This window comes from Lycorma delicatula, chromosome 9 (genome assembly GCF_047948215.1).
Source record: "Lycorma delicatula isolate Av1 chromosome 9, ASM4794821v1, whole genome shotgun sequence".
NCBI classification, from domain to species: domain Eukaryota; kingdom Metazoa; phylum Arthropoda; class Insecta; order Hemiptera; family Fulgoridae; genus Lycorma; species Lycorma delicatula.
This window is the reverse complement of record NC_134463.1, coordinates 27249211-27270297: the sequence shown is the minus strand read 5'-3', so window position 1 is coordinate 27270297 and position 21087 is coordinate 27249211. Positions and strand designations below refer to the sequence as shown.

Below are 21087 nucleotides of genomic sequence, written 5' to 3'. Positions count from 1 at the left end.
TTTAAACTTTTGAGGTGAGGTGGTTTTGGGGTCTGGGGGATGTGAAAAGCGAAGATATGTCGAAATTTTCCGGAAGTTGAATCATGGTACCCATCATAATAAGTTGCTTTCTTATGAAATCTACCTAAAAAAAACTTTTTTCAAACGACCCTAAAGCTACCTTGATTATCGTGTGCTACAGTTTAGTCTACTAAAATAAGTAATAATAATAACAATAGTATACTAAAAAAATAATTCTGTTTTTTAATTTATTTTTTCCAAAAATAATTGATTTTTATTTTTTTTTAAAAATGCATGTTAATATTTTTAAAACACTCTTTCTTAAAACATTTCTGAAATAGTAAGGAATAATGTACAAGTCAAAAAAATAAAAAATAAATAAATAAAAATGTTAAATAATACCCATGAGAACCCATGGGTATTATTTAACTTACCTATAAAAAATGAAAAAAGAATTACATAACCTAGAGATCCAAGAACAGGAAATTAAAGCTAGATAACTATTCGGACAAATAATACACGAAGTTGAGTTTGAAATGGTGAGGAAGGAAAAGAATCACACCAAAATTGAATGAGAAAAGACCAAACAAACGGAAAGAGTGAAAGAATATTGGGAGAAATGAAACCAGAAGAAATTATATTTTTGTTGTCCACAGTTGGTCAACTGGGGAAAAAAAAATTTGAAAACATTTTGAATTATTAAAAAAAAATTGGAACTGCTCTATGCTCTATTCTTCATAAAAATAAAAATCTTTAAATTCTATTAAAAAGTCTATGAATTTCACTCAGTATTATGTATTTTTTTCGAGATAGGTATAAAAGATACCTATATAAAACAATGCAGGTTAAGAACCAGGAATAATACACATACAGTTTAAAAAATAAATACAAATTTGTATTAAATAGATATTAATTCCCTGTGCGGCCGAAATAGCAAAATTAGAAACTTGAAAAATGAAAAATACAACCATAGCAGATTGTTATTAAAGATAGAAATGAGGTTGCATGATTTTTAAGAATTCTTTGAGTAATTAAATAATAGCTGATATAAATTAATATCACTTTGAAAACATCTCAGATTTTTATAGAAAAACATTTTTGTTCGCTGATAGTCTTCATTATTCACCAATGGCTGAATATAAAATTTCTTGGAATGATACAATAATGTAGAATTATTGTTTTCTAAATCCATTAAAAAAACTTGAAATACAGTTGTCTTGTTAGAACAAATATAAAAGTAGTGATACTTTTATAATAATTATATTAATTAATAGTTGGATGATGGTGATGAAGAGTATGATTATGGCAGGATGTATTGGCAGTCAAAACTTCAGAACGACTAATCCACGTTAGCAACGAAAATATACATGTACTATGAGTACATTAAATAAATTACCAAATTATATTATATGAGAGGTAGTCGCAAATTATTAGATTTTCAGAATAAATATAAAACAATGGTTTACTTTAAAATTTTATAAAATTATAAATTTTTTACAATAAACCGAACCAAATATTTTTACAACAAAACTTTTAAAATAGTTTTCACTCGCCATTCTGATTGGTTGTTTTTCTCAGATTGTTGTCTTATGTTAATTTGGAGGTTGGTTTTTACTTCATTGTACAAAGTAAAGGAAGTATTCAGACCACGAAACATTTCGGTTTTCAGATTTCAAAGGAAATATCCATTTTTACCATCCCTGAATTCATTTTGACTAGTGCATGTCAAGCATGACGTCTGTACGTACGTATGTATGTGCGTGTGTATCTCGCAAAACTCAAAAACTATTAACCACAGGATATTGAAATTTTGGTTTAGCAGTGTTGTAATATCTAGTTGAGCACCTCCCTTTTTGATTGCAATCGAAATTAAAATTAAAATTTTAATTAATGAAATATTTGGATCTTAAAGGGACAGCACATCGGTTCGAATCAGACTTCATCTCCTTTTGTTTTATTTTTTTTAACTTTTTTTAATTTAAATATATTAATTTAATTAACCCGTGATTGTAAAACAAATGTTTACAGTTAATAATTGTGATTATTTAATATTAATTGAAAATTATAATTTGGAATCGTTTTATTTTTGGTTTTTTTATCCAATTATAATAAAAATTGTGTATTTATTTTTTTTAAAATAATTTTATTTAATTATTTGACAGAAATATAAAACACAATTTTGAGTTGATTCAGTTTAAACTGATAGTTGAAATTTTTTCACTTGTGCGTAATATGCACAAGATTTCTGATGTGTATTTCAGATTTCTGGTGTGTCATGTAAATAAAAATTAATTATACTATTCCGTTTAGTGAACTCCTGTATACTTGTTACAAATATTACTTTTGACCTTACGGTGTAGAATAATTAGTTTTTATTATTGGATTATTTGGTAAGCAATTTATTTAAAGAGTAATCAAAAGACTTTTACTGTAACCTAATATTTCAGGTAAGATTGTTGAATTAATAATTGTATAAATATTTGACGTTAATAAAAACTAATATTGTAGCAGTTGCGGAACTGTCCACTTTTATTAAAAAATTGGAGGATCGTATCACATTTTCAAGTGAAATAAGTTTAAATGAAATGCAGCAAAAATGTGTATACGTAATTTAATAGACGTACAAGGAAGTCATGTGGTATCCTATCAAATTTTTTAATCAGATTCCTATCAGATTTTTTGAAAAGGGAAATTTTTGTAAAATTCGATTCGTTTTGTAGAAATGTTAATATTTTTAAAAAGTCATCATCGACCGTCATGATTAAAAGCAAACTAAAAAAACGAATTTACAAAAAAAAAGATATTACTTGCTTATTCCATAAATATAAATTTTAATAAAAAAATTTTATTATATTTTAAATTAATAAATTATTTTATTATTTTAAATTCTACTACAGTAAAATCAGTTTTTTCCGGAAAATGGAAATTATGATCTTTTAACACTATTAATTTCTAAGTTTTGTTAAATACAAGTCAAGTCGATTGGTTCTTTGGGCTCTTATTGAGGGTTCTATTGTGTTCTATAATATATTTTTTCCATAAATAATTGTTTTATTAAAATTAACTTAATTCATGTTGTATTTAAATTAAATTTACTTATTTTCAATTAAAATGGTTAATATATTTCTCTTAAACTAATTATTTACGGTAACTTCTTCAGCAAGAATTATTCTCTCTCCATTGTCAAACTCGTACTGAAATATATTTCAGTTTTAAGGTTAACAATGGCAAACAACTCGCAAAAAACATTTTCATCATTTATAAAATATATCTACCTAAAAACGGAGTTTTAGAGCTTTAGTTTTGTGTGAGTGTATGTGCGCTCGAGCGCGCGCGCACGCGTATGTATGTGTATATATATATATATATATATATAGCTGTTCTTTGCAGGCGACCAAGTGTTCTTTGTTTTCTCTGAGTATAATGATTTAAAATACGTAAACTATTTACTATTGGAGTTAATAGCTACTAAATATAATATTCATTTATAAAATGCCAAAAACAAAACTCTGTAAATACGGAAAGGAATAAATTATAAATATAAAGAGCTATTAATTACAAAAGTTTATAAAATTATAAACTTTTAATTACAAAACGTTATTGTAATACAATTTTAATTGAAAACTTCTAGTGCCTTACTCATATGACTGTTATTAGATTATGGTATTTTTTTAACAAACAGACAGAACACGAGATATTTGATTGAAAATTTAAAACCGTACTTCCAAAACAAAACAAAAATTTTTTTAAAAAATAAATTACATATTATACGAAATGTCTGTCGAAGATAATTTCTGACAGCATAATTTGACTATTTCCAGGTGAAACGTATCAGTGTTAGGTTTTTGGCAGGATTTCAGAAAAAAAACATCAATTAACACGTATCGTCACATATTGCTTTAGCTTTAACCTTTTCTCCTGGTTTAAACTAGTTGGATGTGTGGAACATTTTTTAAAATTACTCTTAATTAATGACTTTTTTATTCCAGAACATTAATGAAGGTAAAATATATAGAATGATAACAAGGATTACAATTGTATGATATAATACATACTAAAAGGTTCCATGAGGCGATTGAAGCTAGACCGATATGTATTAATCTCTCAAGTCGTTTGCTCTTACGGGAGAGCACAGAAAATATTGATGCCCATAGTGGCGAACGAGCTGGAAGAAAACCAATGTTGCCTTGGATATTTTATTGAAATATGTTACAATAAAATTGTACAAAACCCGTCTAATCAAACAGCAGCTAGGGAAATAAATCAGTTAAGACTTAAAACTCATGAAAAATCCTTCCACATTATTCTTTAATTTATGAAATCAAAGTTAAACATTAAAAACTGGATGTAGTTTGTTGGTTAATCCGTAATAACATGGAGGAATTCGTATACTTTCCGCCAAGTGACAATTTACGTGTTGTAGACAGTTCTGGGAACGAACATAAAACTGGTAATATCTACACATTTTCCTTAAAAAATACGTTGAATTACGGATATTAGCAGGAAATTTCTGAAATACCTGATCATCGGCATACTTATTTATCTTTTATTTCACAGTGAAGATATTATACTTAACGAATATTTGTATTTTTAAGAGGAGGTCTAATCATGAAATTTTTATTATTACATAAAAATTATTTTCAAAAAAAATTTTCATTTTACTTTCCCGTCTAGATAGCGCTACAGCAGAGCTATTGTCATCGATCCAATTTTGGTATATGCGGTTTACACCGTATCTTGACGTTTTGACATCTAAGGAACACAAAACCAAAAAAACCGAATGGAAATTTTCCGAATATTAATGTTCATATGTACGAGTTTATGTTCAGTGTTGGTCTATAAATCAACCTATATGTCCAGAACTACTGGACCAATTTTTGACCAAACTTGACCAGAATACTTGTATATATGGGGCACTGATGCATTAAGTTTTAAACTTAAAAGGTCAAATGGGTGAGGCTGTACAGCAAGGTTACCCTCAGTATCTCGAGATTTCACCTTATTAAGGTCAAATTTTTCTTAGGCACATTTATTAACAATTAAAAAATAACAATATGCAAAAAAAAAATTTTTCAGAATCGCACCTACACCCCAAAAAATGTTGTTGTAGTCGCCTGCTATGTTATGACGTCACAGAGGAGTAGTAGAATTAAATAAATGAATAATATTTATAATGTAAAAAATTAACTTGGTCTAGCTGGGTCTCTAACTCCATCGGCAGGTTGACTCGGTACCTGAAGCGTTAAGCCTCGCGGCTACACCGGTAGGTCCATCGCCCGGTTCGCTTGTACAGTAGACCGTACAAGCGAAATTTATTCTATTAAAGTTGTGAAATTTGATTAGTTTATCATTGAATTAAATAAACGAAAAAAATATTATATTTAAATAAAATCGTAATTATTTTGAATTAAGTTGCCTGTGAATGTAAGCCTCGGATCAGAAACAACACTCAGTTGTAGAACTTTCCCGTCACGCGGCTAAAACCGCGTTCCGGAAAGTCCTACAACTGTGTTGTCAGCTTTTTTATAACATTTCGATAATATCATTAATTAAAAAGAGGTTTTTAAAAGGTATTATATAATGAAAAAATAATATTATAAGATTATTTAGTAAACGAGACAGGTTATTTGTTATTGGTTTGCTTAAACGTTGTACATTACCCTTTATTTTGCGCTGTGCATCATATAAAGTTCCTTTATCTATTTATCGTTTGTTAATATTAAAAATGTTACGCTATACTTTATAATTCAACCTTTTAAATCTGGAAAAGATGATAATCACTTACTGGAGTGATTGTTTTCATTTACTGAAAATAAATGTTGTGCTTCTGTTTAAATTATTTAATAAAATATACGGTGTATATTCAAAATCATTTTGAATGTAATCATCTGCTTTTTACGTAGTTGTGAAACTTTAATTCGTTTTATTCCATATAAATCTGCGCTGCTTAAGATTCTGACATTTCTGACAACTCGATTCTAATTTCTTTCATTTCACGGTATAGTTGGGTTTTATAAACAGATATTTTTAATAAATGTCAGAAGATATGAATGTTTTAAATCATTTATTTATTTTATTTTAAGTAAATGTTTTTTTATTTGTTTTTTTCCCAGTAAACTTTAATGTTGAAATCAGTTACATAGAACGGTTTACTATAATAAGTTATTAAAATAAATATGTTTATATATCCATATTTTCATTTATTCTGCATTTTAAGCATCCAAAATTTCTTGCTTTCAAGATAAAAGTTTAAATAATGAATTTAATAAATACCTTAAATGATATAACATTAATTTTTTGAAAATAAATAAGTAAAAGTAATTATCCAATCGAAAATTATTATTTAAGCAGCACTGTTTTATTGACTTCAGTTCGGAATTTTTATGACATATCAAAAGAAAAAAATGTTCTACCTGCATTGCAAAGTAGTAGAGTCTTCATTTTTTGGCCGGAAAGTCTGGGTTTGTATACCGGTAAGGCTTTGTTCTTAAATAATGTACTACTATACTACACACATTTATAGAACAAAGCTTTGAACTTACATGGTGAATTAATATTCTAACAATAACAAAATATATCTTCTATTCAGTTTGTTACTTTAGTGAAAGCTTTTGTGGAAGGTACCTTATTGATCTTATGAAATGGACTACGGAAAATTAAGATAATTTTTTTTTTATGTACATCAATGAATAGACTTGCTATTCAGCAACATAACAGGAAACAAACACCAGGTAAATTGACAGACATCAACAATCACAAAATCTAATCCGTTTAAAAGGATAAAAGGGATGAAGGAGAAAATTTTCCCTTCAGAATTAGAAAAAATAAATTTTTTTTAGTGTTCAAAGGTTTTAAAAATGAATGGACGATCTTCCCACGAAAAGCGTATGATAAACTTTGAATGGTAGTGTATGAAAAGTAAAGATAATAGAATTCCATCGGGTCAAAAACCTTTCCGGATATCCGGAAATATTTACGCAGTGAGGGAGTTGCAACGATTCTGCGTTAATTATATATATACGAATAAGAGCTGATCGAGAAGAAGCCAATTGTTTGTCGTGTGAGAATACTCAACTAAACCATAAATCTTTCATAACTGAAGCCCTACTGGAGAGTTGGAATGTAGTTTTACTCTCTACACTCGCTTAAATATATTTAAATTATACATGGATAGTTCTAATCGAATAATTGAAAATATATTTTTTCTTATAATTGATATTACCTATTAAAGTTTGTGGTGATGTACTTCTTTGTAATTTTTATTACTGTTCCTCGTCATTAAGTTTTAATCGAAGGAATATCAGCATATTATCTAAATGGAAATGAAAGTTAATAGTTTACTTATTTTTAGATTAAATTTAAGATTAGGTTAGGTTTGTATTACATACAATCGAAGGATCTTTTGAACTGAAGTTTATTTGATTTTTGTGTAATACAAGAAGACATTTCAAAGACAAGACATATAAAAGAGTGTTGTAACTGAGAGCTCTCGAAACTAGCTGTACCCTCTCACAGATCAATCCACCCACCCGACTGCAACTTAATTGAACAGAATAAGAAGAGTTCAACATCAACGGGTAAGAGGGGGAAAAGTACCAGCAGAGGCAGTTACAACTTCAGTTTCTCTCCTACCACTCGATAGCATGTCTTATGTCTTTCTGTGTCCTTCATTCAACTCCTTTAACCAGGCCCACCTACTCTTCACCACTTACTTTACTATCTTTAACTACCCTCACGGAGCCTCATTCCCAACCAAATCATTTTATTCCCACTCTTCTAATGTAATGTGTATTCTAGCAACAGCTCTTTCTTTCTTTTTTTTTTTTTGAAAGAAGGAAAAGAAGTAAAGAAAAATTTGATTTCAGAGTAGTTGAACTTGTGAACTCGATACTCTTACAAAGATTTCATTAGTCTTAGTTAAAGAAATGTTTCATTTCTATCACGTTTTATATATATACGAAACTGTTTCTTTCACTTAACTTAATTTTTCCTCTACATATATACCGTAAATAACTGTTTATTTTATTGATGCTATAATTGGTCAATATATATGTATATATACATTTACTCTTTCTTTACTTAACTTTCTTTTTCGTATATATATTTGCACTATTATAGTAATTCTCTTATCCCGGTTTCGCTCCGGAAATATATAATCAGAATTTTAACGTAAATGCAAAATTAATTTTATTATTAATCATGGCCCGTTGGTATTGGTATAAATTAATTATATAGTTTCCACTTACCAACAATTTTTTATTGTTATGTCCGAGCGCTATCGGATATTAATCTATCATCAATAACATTTATGTGTTATTTATTATAATTATTTCCTTTAAAAATTAATATATTAAATGAATTTTTAATTATAAAAACAAAAATTATAAATACAACAATCGATCATCAAAAGGTAAAAGTAATGTCGACGTTGTCCGACATATCAGTATGAAACGCTCAGTTAACATTTGTTAACAACCGTTATTATATAATTAATGAATACAAAAATTAATTGCTCAACGCCATGTTAATTTTATTATTTTAAATAAAAAAATTGTAATTATTCAAAAATACAAAGTATCTTAAAAAGTAATGAATACAAATAGTACGAAATGTGCATCAGTTGAAAAAATAGAAAGATAGCTAGGGGGCTCTGCCCCCTGGATCTCCAGTATTCATTAAACTCATACTTGCGAGAATAATAATGATAAATAAAAATTAAAGCCTGTTCAATTTATAGAAACTATCAGTATCTTGTAATTTCTTCATAGCAACAATTTGGTCAGTACATGATCCGAAACTTTAAGTAATCTGAAAAATGCAGGTTTCAAAATTGTTGGCCTTCATCTTAAAAACAGTAATTATAGCTGGTTACCAGTTCATCGCACGGAAAAAAATGTATTTTTCCCAGTTCTTAGCGTTTCCCAACAAATATCACTAGGAGGTGAATATACTTCTCTTTTTTTTAATGTTTTTATTTTATGTTTTTTAGTCAAGTAACCGGAAGTAGATGTAGCCAATCACGTTTCACAGCGGCAGTGGCTGTGTTGATTGAGCCATACGTCTTCACATCATTTAAAAAATCAAAATTCTAAAAAGTCTAAAAATGGCTTTTAGATATATATCTGAAGCAATTTACAAGCCCAAATCTAGCGAATAACTCGTTTAGTGTAGTCAGTAATGAGAATAATTTGCAATCATTGTTCAAAATCTTTTTACCTTTTTTCATCCCTTTCAATGTCGAAAAATCTACAAATTGGTTTTTAGATATTAAGATGAAGATTACGCACACCAAAAATCAAGTTGATATCGTCATTTGTTACCGATAAATTAAAAAAAAAATAGTAAATTTCATTATTACTCCATTTTAATCTTTAAAACTCGGAATTTCAAAAAATCCTTTCTTTAGTGTGCACTTACACCATAAGAAGAACGGGTTTACAAATTTTCATCAATTTACCTTCAGTATTTTTTGCTGGGCATTGATTATTATCAAGTCAGGAAATTTTATTATATACAGAAATGTTTGTAAAATGATTGGCTCGCTATACTTTCTCGGATTCTACTTGTAAAATTAAACAAAAAATATCCTTGGGAAAAATGACAATTTTTTCTTCGTTCTCCCTCTGTACGCCATTTTGTTACTTTTATATAAGAATTGATATCTCAAGTTCGGATAGAGGAATCACAATAATTTTTGTTAATGATATCGTAATAAAGTTTTAAAACTAGCAAAAAAAAAAGGACTTAAATACATTCACAAATTACAAAATAGCGGCCATGTTTATTTTTCAAACCGTTATAGCTCCATAAATATAAGATTTATCAACATCCATGATATTGCTAAAATATTAAGCCTTTTGTTTTGAACAAAATTACATTTTTTTTTTTTAAATCGTTTAAAAAATAACCGAGTTATTGTAGAAAATCGATGTAATTTTGTGGCTATTTTCATGTCCTCCACTTTACGTTCAATTCGATTAAATATTAATAGTTTTTATTTATTGTTAATTTTAGTATTGTAGATTAGTATCTGTTAGGTATATCTGTTAACCGATTTTAAAAAATAAAATGTTATTTAATTCAAAATTAAAGGCTTACTATTTCAGTAAAATCAAACATTTTTATAAAACTTATATTTATAGAGATAGAATGGATTGAAAAATAAACATGGCCAAATATTTTTAATTTTTGAAGGTACTTAAAACCTGACTTTTTTGTTAATTTTAAAACTTTATTACAAAGACGCTTAGAAAGATTAATGTGATTCCAGTATTCGAACTTAACCCACCGGATTGGTCTAGTGGTTAACGCGTCTTCCCAAATCAGCTGATTTGGAAGTTGAGAGTTACAGCATTCAAGTCCTAGTAAAGCCAGTTATTTTTACATGGATTTGAATACTAGATCGTGGATACCGGCGTTCTTTGGTGGTTGGATTTCAATTAATCACACATCTCAGGAATGGTCGAACTGAGAATGTACAAGACTACACTTCATTTACACTCATACATATAATCCTCATTCATCCTCTGAAGAATTATCTAAACGGTAGTTACCGGAGGATAACAGGAAAGAAAAAAGTGTATTCGAACTTGAGATATACATTCATATATAAAAATAACAAAATGGCAGATTGGGGGAGAATGAAGGAGAAATTTACATTTTTCCTAAGGATATTTTTTGTTTAGTTTTACAAATAGAATCCGATAATTATAGCCAATTCACTATTTTAGAAACACTCTGTCTATATAATATATATATCGTATATACATGGAATAATTCTTTTATTTTATTTGTAAATAAACAGTGTTATGAAAATATTATTCTTGGATAATTTTATAGACTATAATATAAATATAATGTAAACTCACACATTTTAACTATCGACAGATCTTAAATTTAAGAAGAAGAATTTAATAAATTAACTAAAAATGGATTATTTTCTTTAGAATAAAATAAACCATATAAATGCATTTGCAGATGGGAATAATGACAGTTTTGCTTCGAGTTGCTACGATAGACAAATTGATGGATTCATACGAAATCGATTGATTCTGTTTCGTATCTCTTACACACTACTAGTAAAACGCATAAGATACATTTTCAGATTTAATTATTTTATTATTTTTACTTTCCCGGCTTTATTTTATACAACAAAAGCTATAACATAAATTATACAAATAATCTATGTATTGCTAACTGCCAAAAATAGCGGATCCCTTCTGCTTGTTTACTTACTATTACATATTAAGTAAATATATATTATAAAGTGATCACGACTTACAAGTAAGTATATATTGAACCATAATCTTCTATCAAAATATGTAAAAGGTATAACTTTTTTAATAAGTTAGTTTTATTAAGTAAGTTAATAAGTTTTTATTAATAGTTTAATGTTGTTTTGTAATATAGATAATGTTGTTTCAATATACATAGTTATACTTCTCTAATTTTTTTTGTTTTTTTTTTGTTTTAGGGTGGAAATGGGAGTAGCAGCGGCCTGACAGTCGACATGGCGGTGAGATGAAGGGGAGAAATGCGATCATTGGACTGTGGCTTCTGTTGGTGGTCGAGGGAGATGGGGAAGATTGCCCCTCTAGTACAACCTCCACTTGTCCCTGTTACAATTTCAAGGATGGCATCTTTCTCGAATGTCCCTCACCGTCCAAAGAGTCTCTTCATTCAGTATTTGGAGCGCTCCAAAATACACCTATACAATCTCTTAATATATATGAATTGGACAAATCGGTGACTACACTAACTGGGGATATGTTCCCTGAAAATACTGTCATAAAACATCTTCAAATAAAGGTGATTAAAGAAATTAATTTTCTTAAATATAAATTAATTAGGGAATTTTTTATCATAATAAATATTTTTATTACAGATTACATAATCGATTTTTTAGAAGTAATACTAAAAAATTCCTCAATATAAATAAGTTGTGCTTCGTATAGCGTTGACAAAGATTCTATAAAACTTATGTTACAATCTTCAGTTATTACTAACACTTATTCACATTATTATGAGATGTGTTCACCAATAACTTCCTGGATAATTAGAATGAATTTCAGGTATGTATCGCACTCGGTGCCATGACGACTAGCTGCGAAATTTCCAATAAAGTGTCTGAAGAATACCAGTTCTTTTTTTTTTTTTAAGTTCTTGTTGTTATGTTACATTAATTAATATTCAGAAATTCAGAAGCATCTGTGTAAGATACACAGATTAAAATACACTGTTTAAAAATACTCACATGTATTATAAAGTTAAAGCCAAATTTAAAAACAAAGATCAAACCTTTTTTAAAAATCTACGTTTAAAGGACCAAAAATCCTAGAGAAGGTAAACTATCAAAAGTTTAAACCTTCAAAAAAAGGAATTAAGTCTCTAAGCAAGTAAAGATGAGATTTACCTCAGTATTTCAAACTTCATTTGCTAGTTTAATATATAAAAAATATTAAAGGACCAAAAAGAAATAAAACATAATAGTTGAATTATCAAAAAGGCATTAAGTCACTGAGCAAATAAAAAAAAACAACCAAAAAATAAGAAATAAAGAATAAAACATAATTGTTTCGGTGATTTGGTCGTGTTATGCTTACTTATTTAGTTTTGTTGTCTTAGTAAATTGTTAGGAGATCGCAAAAACGATCAAAGTTAGTGGTTTTCAAGATTTTCTTGTTGAAATTTTGATGTTTTTCAAATAAGATTACTTGTTTGCAGTTATCTTGAAACGTAGAGCATTACCATAGGAAAAATTAAGTTTTTGGATCGACTGCATTATTTTCCTATTAAAATTCATGTCTAATATAAAACTGAAAAAGTGTATCCAGTAAAATTGAAAAACATTTATTGCAAAAGATAGACTACTCTACGGATAAAAAACGGAACTGCCTGCCCATTTTCCTGGGTAGGTTGAGGAAAAGGTTTAAATACCTTGATATAAGCAGATCATAAATGCGTAATTAAAAAAAAATTGATCTTGTGAAAGTCGATATCAATAACTAAAATTATAAATACAAGAAGATACTAATGTATAAAATAAATCACAATTCATCAGGTGTACATCATCAAATAGTCTACCAACTTCCCTCTATTTTATCATGGATTAACAAAATTTTATATCTCTCCGGATATCCTCTTTCTTGACTTTGCCCAATTGTGTAACATTCCCCCTCTTCTGCTCGTAAAAATCTCAGATTTTTACCTTTCAAAAGACCTGAGCTCAAGTAAAAGTCAAGACTCTTAACCACATAAATGCCATTTTTTTATATAACTGAAGTTGGATTTTGACCTTGCTTTATTCCTCACACATTCTTGTTTTATATCTTCATTCACATTATACGAAAGATGGCAACCGAAATTACAAAGGAATATTCACTTGTTTAATCATACATAGCAAGTGAATTTTTTGTTTTCCTTGCTGACAACTTACGATCAAATTTTGTAGCTGGGTTGTTAAATTTTTATAAAATAATCTCTAAATTATCCTCATTTCTACCCAGTCACATCAAACGCAAATGTTATTTAGCGTAATATTATAATTTTCCTGTAGTATATCAGATGGCACATCCTGACCCCCATAAGGGAAGATACCCGCCTTGTGACGATTCCATTGCCACACCACCAGTTGGCAAAGTTTACAGGTTAAAGAAAATTGATGACAATGGATACTCTTGTCAAACTCGAAAATTAATATTTACAAATTTATTTGCTCCGATCACCTTAAAATCATATCACTATGTAAACTTTTTATAATTTTTATTAAATGTAAGATTAATGTTAATGTTCCTTAAATCTTCCACAATAAAACCACTTTCATTCTATCGAATTCTTTCTCCAAAACAAGAAAAAAATGTGGTTTTCTAGTTCGAAATCTTTCCTCTTTTCAGTAATTACTTGCAAGGTAAGACGTTTATCAAAAGAATCTCCTGTTATTGTTTATTTTCATCATTGATACACTTTATTTATCTACGTATAACTACATATAGTTAGTTATGTTCTTTAGAAAATTCTTCAAAAAAAAAATCTGGGAAAGTATTGCATGACTTTTATGGCTATTAATTACAAAAATTGAAAATAAAAACCCCAAAAAACATTTTATATATATATATATAAAGCTTAACAAATTTGCTTAATGAAAAAAGGTTTTCTCTAAATGTAACATTTTCTCCAATAACGGTTAAAACAAGAACTTTTCTTGATACATGAAATATAAACTATTAGAAACCTTTTGAGAAATACGAATATTTAAATCGAAGATAAAGAGCAAAAGAAAAAAATTAAATTTTCTTTTTATTATTTATATATGCAAAGTATGTAACAAATTTTCTTTAATAAAGTTTTCTCTAAAATGCCCCTGAAGAAAATCAAAATTTTTTTTCGCGATATTCCCACAATCCCTTAACGAATTTTGAAAAAAAAAATTGTTATATCAGTGTTCCAATATAGAAATATTTCAGCCAAATTTCAAAGAGATCGATTCAGTCACTTCTGAAATATAAGGCAAAAAGCAGTGCGTCACTCACATGTGCACAGGTATACACCTACATACATGATGATCTTTGGTATGAATGCATACAGATGATCTTTGGTCTAGATTAACTAATTGGACTATAAAACGGTAAAGATTTTCAAATTAAACACGATCTTCCATTTTTGACATGATTACCATACTTTCCCCTTTAATATAGCTATTCAAGTTATATTCAACGGGAAAATAAAAATAATAAATCTAAATTTATTTTATACTTTGAGTTGAACAATCCTGCTTTTAAAAATCATTAATCTGTTCTTTTTTTTTATTTCGAAGCAGTCTAAAAGTGACCACATCAATATTACTCCTTTTTTTGTTTCGTTTCTTTGTTTCTATATTTCCTTCATTTACTCGAAATGCACCGGTTTTCTTCTTCTGTCTGTTTTCTATTTGTGCTCTTTCTTCCTTCATTCACAAGAACTTTGCATTATAAATTATTTTTCTAAATTCCATTCCATCCAAACCATCCTTCTCTTTTATCCTTAGATTTTGAATTTCTTCTTTCATCTGTTTTATGTATTCTGTTTGGCTTTTTAGTTTCCACAGATTTTCAAAATTTTTTAATTTAGTCTTTTTGGATTCATTTGAATCATGGTCCAGGAAATTATGTCTTCTTTTTCTAATTGCGGTTTATAAATCTTCTTGAGTTTTATAGATTCTTATTTGATTTTATTTTGATTTTTCTTTTTGTTTTTTTTTTTGGCGGGGGATTGTAGATTCTTCTTAGGACTTTACATTCGATTTTGAAGAGATTCTCTGGGCTAATCAGATTTTTTTTCAATTCCGTATAAGGTCATCGGTATTACGACAGTATTTAATACCTCAATTTTGGGTTTTAGAAATATTCTTGCTGTGAATTTCTTTGGTTAGGAAAGTTAATTTTTCTGTTACGAATTTCCGGATTTCCAAAGCTACTTTGTTCAGTTTTTACTGATTATTTCTTCTAAATATTTAAATTTAGTCGTAACATTTATTTTTCCATACATCATTGAATTTTTGTAGATAATCTTTGAGATTTATCATGATTTTTTCTGGATTTCAATCCTTGTCCGGCTTGGCTTTTTTCACGCGTTAGATATTTATTTCTGATTATTATTATTTTTATTATTATTAACTTAATTTGTTCTAGAACCTGTAGTTACATGAAATAACAATAGAATTAATTAAGTAATTCAACAAAAATCCCTTTAATTTCTTTTTCATATCCTGCTTTTTATTTATAATATTCGTAACATTTTCAAATTATTCAAACTTATTATGTGATCTAATTATTTTTTCTTGTTTTTTCAATATTTTTGATGCTACTTAAAAGTAAATATTAATAACTGATGTTTCTCTACTACGATGAATAAATATTTTACGTGTTTGGGAAAGTTCACCAAAAATACAATACCTTGACTAAACCTGCGTAGTGGAAAGTACATTCCAGTCAAACTGGAAAGCTATAAAAATATTTGCCATGGCCTTATAGATTGAGAGTCTTTATACAGGCTACAAAGGTATATAACAACAATGATCATAAATAAAGCAGTTTAAATGAATATTTTTAGTCTTATCGTTGGTTCAGCTCGTTATACGTCTAACAATATATTATATAATAATGAATGGTATAACCCTTTTAAATGAATTTTACCCTTAATTAGTGTATTGTTGTTTTAAACAAAAACTGCAATAAAGGGTTAATGAACCATATTTTATGCCGGAGGAGTACACCTTCCAGCAATCTACTGTTGATACTATTATATAAGGGCAAAATATTTCACAATATTAAAACATAATGCCTATATATCCAAATTTTAGTCATTATTTATTACAATTCGACTCCGTGTATTTGTTATCTTTTGTGTTTTCCCTACGTTTTCTTTCCTTATAATTCTTTCTCTCTCTAGTTTTCTTTTATATTCACTTTTTTTTTTTTTATATAAACAAAGCGACATCAAATACAAAGCAAAATAAAATAATATAATGAGTACAACGAGGTGGAAACTCCTTGCCAAAACCATATTTATTTTCTCTTTCTCTCTTTAATGCACTAATTTTTTTTTGTAGCTGAAGGTTAGTTAGAAGTATCTCAGACATAGATTTCACATAAAACAAATCACTAATAAAGAGGTATATATGTCACCACTGAATTTTCGAAGATAAAATTCAAGTTTATTTTCTATTCAGATAATTATTTGTAAGCAGAATTAATTCTTTTTTTGTTTTTTTTTATAAAAGATTACGTTTAATTTTTTTTTTCTTTTGTAATCGATCTAATTATTTTGTCAAAAATATGTAATTATAGATTTCACTGAAATTCTGCTCCATCCACCGAATGCACGTGTCACTCAGTCAAAAAAATAAATGTAAAAAATATATGTCTTTATACATATACGAATTGTTTTATAAAAATGAGTATAAAAGTAAATTAAAAGAGATTAATATAATAAAATACATAGCAACAAATTGTGATTGATATATAAAACCCTTTAAATAAAGAATATAAGATTATTAAGAAAAATAGTTTAAAGTTTAAAAAGTTATAGGATATTTACATACCCTATAACTTAGGATATAGGATATGAATATAGAAAGAAATAAAATTAAATACAATTTTTTTTTTAATAATGATAAAAAATAAATCAAGTATACGTATTTTAAAAAATAAATTACGTGGAAAAAGTTGGAAAAAAGATTTATGTAGTTACTTAAGGCTGCAGTTATAAAAAAACTTTTAAGAGTACAAGAAAAGCTCACAAAAAATGGTAAACATGTTTTCTATTTTATCAAATAAAAAAAATAAAAACGTTTTAAAAATTAAAGACAGTTTGAGAAATTAATATTACCTCGTGCACTTCCAGAATTACATAAAATAGTATTAATTATAATGCAATAAATTAATGAATAATTGAAATGTTATAAAATAAATTGTCTCAAAGATTTTATATAGTTAGTTTCAGTACATAATTTGCTAAAACCTATTTAAATAATAATGATTTATGGTTAAAATAATGATTTGAGCTAGTAGCAATTTAATCTGGTTAATTAAATACTTAGTTTTTAATTACTACACTTAAACAGAATGATTAATAATAAAAAATGTAGCTGCATGAATTTTGGAAAATATGTTTTGAACTCCGTTACAAAAATACGTTTGTCGAGCTCGGTGACGTAGAGGTAGCATGTCGGCCTTTCATCTGGAGGACCCGGGCTTGAATACAGGTGAGGCACGGCATTTTTCATACGCTACATAATTCTATTTCCGTATCCCATGCACAAGCTTCAATGTGGCGATATAATCAAGCAAAAAAACTATATCTCCCTACATAACACTCAAGTTATAAAAAATACTCGGATCATACATAATTTCACAGTAGATATTAAAATGTGTTTGGTTCTAACCATCTTTTTTACGCAGGAGGAGGAAAAATCTGCACACAGACGCCCAGCAGTCCGTACTAATGGGGTATGAGGTTTCCCACAGGAGGCGAGGATTCACTAAACAACCTTCCCCTATGACAACATCCCCAGATACCCACCGTAATGGCACTACTTGGGGCATACTGTTTTCCCGTGGGGTTACACAGAACGATTTCAGGAGTCCCACAAACATCATCAGTAGCAGCGATCCTAGGGCCCTGAACTATCTCCTTGTGCAGGCTGTCCCTATCCCTCCCTTCCCGTGTGTTCCGGCAAAACTGCAACTGTCGGAACCTCCATAACATCTCCGTGGCTCTATTTCTTCCCTACTGCCTTCATCCATGGGGGTCGGTGGCAGAACCTGGTGCGCCACTAATAGAGAGATACTGCTGGTAGCCTCCCTGAATCCATTGGCGCCGCAGGACAGACGGACTCACCGCGGCAGACTGACGTCAACCTTATTCCTTGGCAGCAGAATCTACTGATACCTAATTGAGAGAACGGCTCAGGAGGCCCCACATATCATCAGTACTAATGAGCCAAGGGCCCAAACTACCTCCATTTGAAGGCTTTTCCTTCCCCATCCTGTCCCGTATTCCCACTATTCTTCCGTGGTCTTTAGCTCCTGAACTATCCGAAACCATGTTCCACACCGTCTCCACTGGTTCTGGTCATGCAACATAGCCTGCATGACTTCCTACGGGGTCTCGAATGTTGCTCCTTCCGGTCTAAACGCCATCCACCAATCTAAAAAGGTGTGTTCAACTGTGTCCATCTGACCTGAGGAGATGCATTCCGGGGAAGGCCTCTTCTGAAAGGTATAGCGGAAATTCCCGAACGACCAATTCCTATAAGCCATTGGATCTTTCATTAAACTATTTCCCCATGTCTCCTCTCTACCCACGCCCGGACATCCGGAATCGGCTTATGAATCGGTGTATCGGTCCTATCTTTTCTGCCAGTGACTCCAATGGTCGCTTCTCGCTTCATCCTTAGTGCTACCGTCAGCTACACGTTTCCTCTCTTGTATAAGCAACCACCAAACCAACCTCCATCGAGACTGGGTAAGCAGCAGCCACCCTTATCGCCACCTTTCGTTGCTGGTAATTCAGCTTCTGCTGACACCTCTTGATATCTAATCCTCTACTCCAAACTGGGGGAGTAAACAAAACTATTGAGGCGACCACGGAAAAACAGACCATCTGTTGTTTTTAGTGGCAGTTTTATTCAGCTCGCTCGCCAGAACATAATCACCACCCATGATTCTCGCTGCCGCTCAAAGAAGATTGTGCGAGGGCCTCTTCCTGTTGACATTTAACTGGAGTAGCCTCATACTATTGAGGTCAATCTACTGAGGTCTGGCTCGTCACATTTGGCAACTTTGTGTCCCGTTGCCCAAAACCTGTAACAGCGGTCAACCTCGGTGTTGGCAATACTCAACGGGCAACACTCGACAGGACACCCAAACAATTCTCACACTGCCTTTCCGGCAAAGTGTTCCCCAACTATAACCGGGACAACCATCTTGGCAATTTTGGTATTACCGTACGCCGGTTGTAGGGTTAAATTCAGGACCCCCGCCACTTCTCGTCCAACTTCTGCCCCGAAAACCGTTTTCATCTCCTCTTCAGTAGTGAGCTCATCAATATCCTCGATCCCACCCTCTTTGACCTCTCACTACCACGACAGGAGATCTTATCATCCTGTACCCCATCCTGAATATTCCTCTGGAGTTTCTTTGCCCCATGGTCTACATCTCGCACCAGTATGAGCACCTCTACACCTTCCTTTCCTAAGCAACTCTTGACCTGACGTAGGAGGTCGGCGTCTTATTCTGCGACACAACCGTAACCATCTTCGACGGCGTCGCAAGGATCCTCTCCATGGATTTAGCACGTTGCGCCCCTTGATCGAGATGAACATCCATCCTGACCTTCCTCCGTCTGCTAGCTTACTCCAAAAATTTCCTCAAAGAGGCACCGGCTCGACCAGCCGCAGCCCCAAAGACTACTCTTTGTGCCAGTTCGAACACCCAGGTAGTTCTTCAAGTCACCCACGAACCTCCTCTCTACTCTAACCTGGGTGAATATAATATATTATAATATAATATAACCTGGGTTTCACCAATTAAATAATATTTGCAGCCAATTTCGGTAATATTTATTAAATAATGTTTGAACTTTTACTTTAAGTATTAGTTTTCAGTTCGTCAAATAGTTTTAGATCAAATGTTGAACCAAAAAATTCTTGCAACTTCGTTAATATCATTAATCGCTTGAATAATCTTGCTGATAATATTCTTGTTCGTTTTCCCCTAATAATGTAATAATCTGTTTTACTAAAAACACGAAAAAGTTCTAACCATATTGACTTATTTTTTTAAATAATAAAAGTAAGGTATTATTGCACGGCGAGTAGCGATTCCTCTCCAAACACCAATTTATGTGTATGAGCGTGCTCGTGTATTTTGGTTGTGTAATGATGTCGGAGAAAATTGCAAGAATTTGAACCGCACCATCTTCACGTACAAGAAGTTAAAAGAATGGAAAAGTACTTGAAGAGAGAAGAATGAAAATGAATTATTCAAAAAAGAGTATGTTTTATTAACAGAAAAGGAAGAGTTGTTATCAAAACTACCAGGAGGAAGCTTACCAGAAGAAAAAAAAAAATCTAGACTCAGTTATGTATAATTATAGCATCCGGAAACAGGATTTAGGCTGACATAGGCATACGATAGAAAAAGGATTGGCTAGTAACAAAACGCTTATCAACGTACTGTGTGATAAGGAAATAAGGGGCAAGGTGAAAGGAAAAATTTACAAAACGTCGGGGTCATTTTTGTCATTTATAATTTGATGAGTAATTACAAAGTCTCTAATGAAGAAGATAGAAATAAAACTGTTAAGATGGATAAGTGAAATAATGAGAATGGACGAAATAAAAGTTGAATACATTTGAGGCACGATCAAATCGGATCTATCGGAAAAAAGCTGGTGGAATATGTGCTGAAATTATTTGAGCAGGTGGAGCAAAATCCTGCAGGAGAATTTTGAAAACAAGATTCGAAAGAGGCGACAGAAGATAGAAAGGAAGATCCAAGTTAAGATAGAAAAATAAGGTAATAGAGGACTTGGAGAAGAGAGAAAGCC

General features: G+C 30.3%; 1 protein-coding gene across 2 annotated transcripts in view; it reads left to right on the top strand.

Annotated features, from left to right (window-relative positions):
- Positions 1–21087, top strand: part of LOC142330059 (uncharacterized) — a 622505-nt gene that overhangs the window by 518855 nt on the left and 82563 nt on the right. For both annotated transcript variants that reach the window (XM_075375092.1, XM_075375093.1), the window contains exon 2: positions 11474–11808. In XM_075375092.1, the coding sequence (XP_075231207.1) occupies positions 11521–11808 (288 nt within the window). In that variant the 5' untranslated portion in view covers positions 11474–11520. The remainder of the gene's footprint in view (positions 1–11473; positions 11809–21087) is intronic.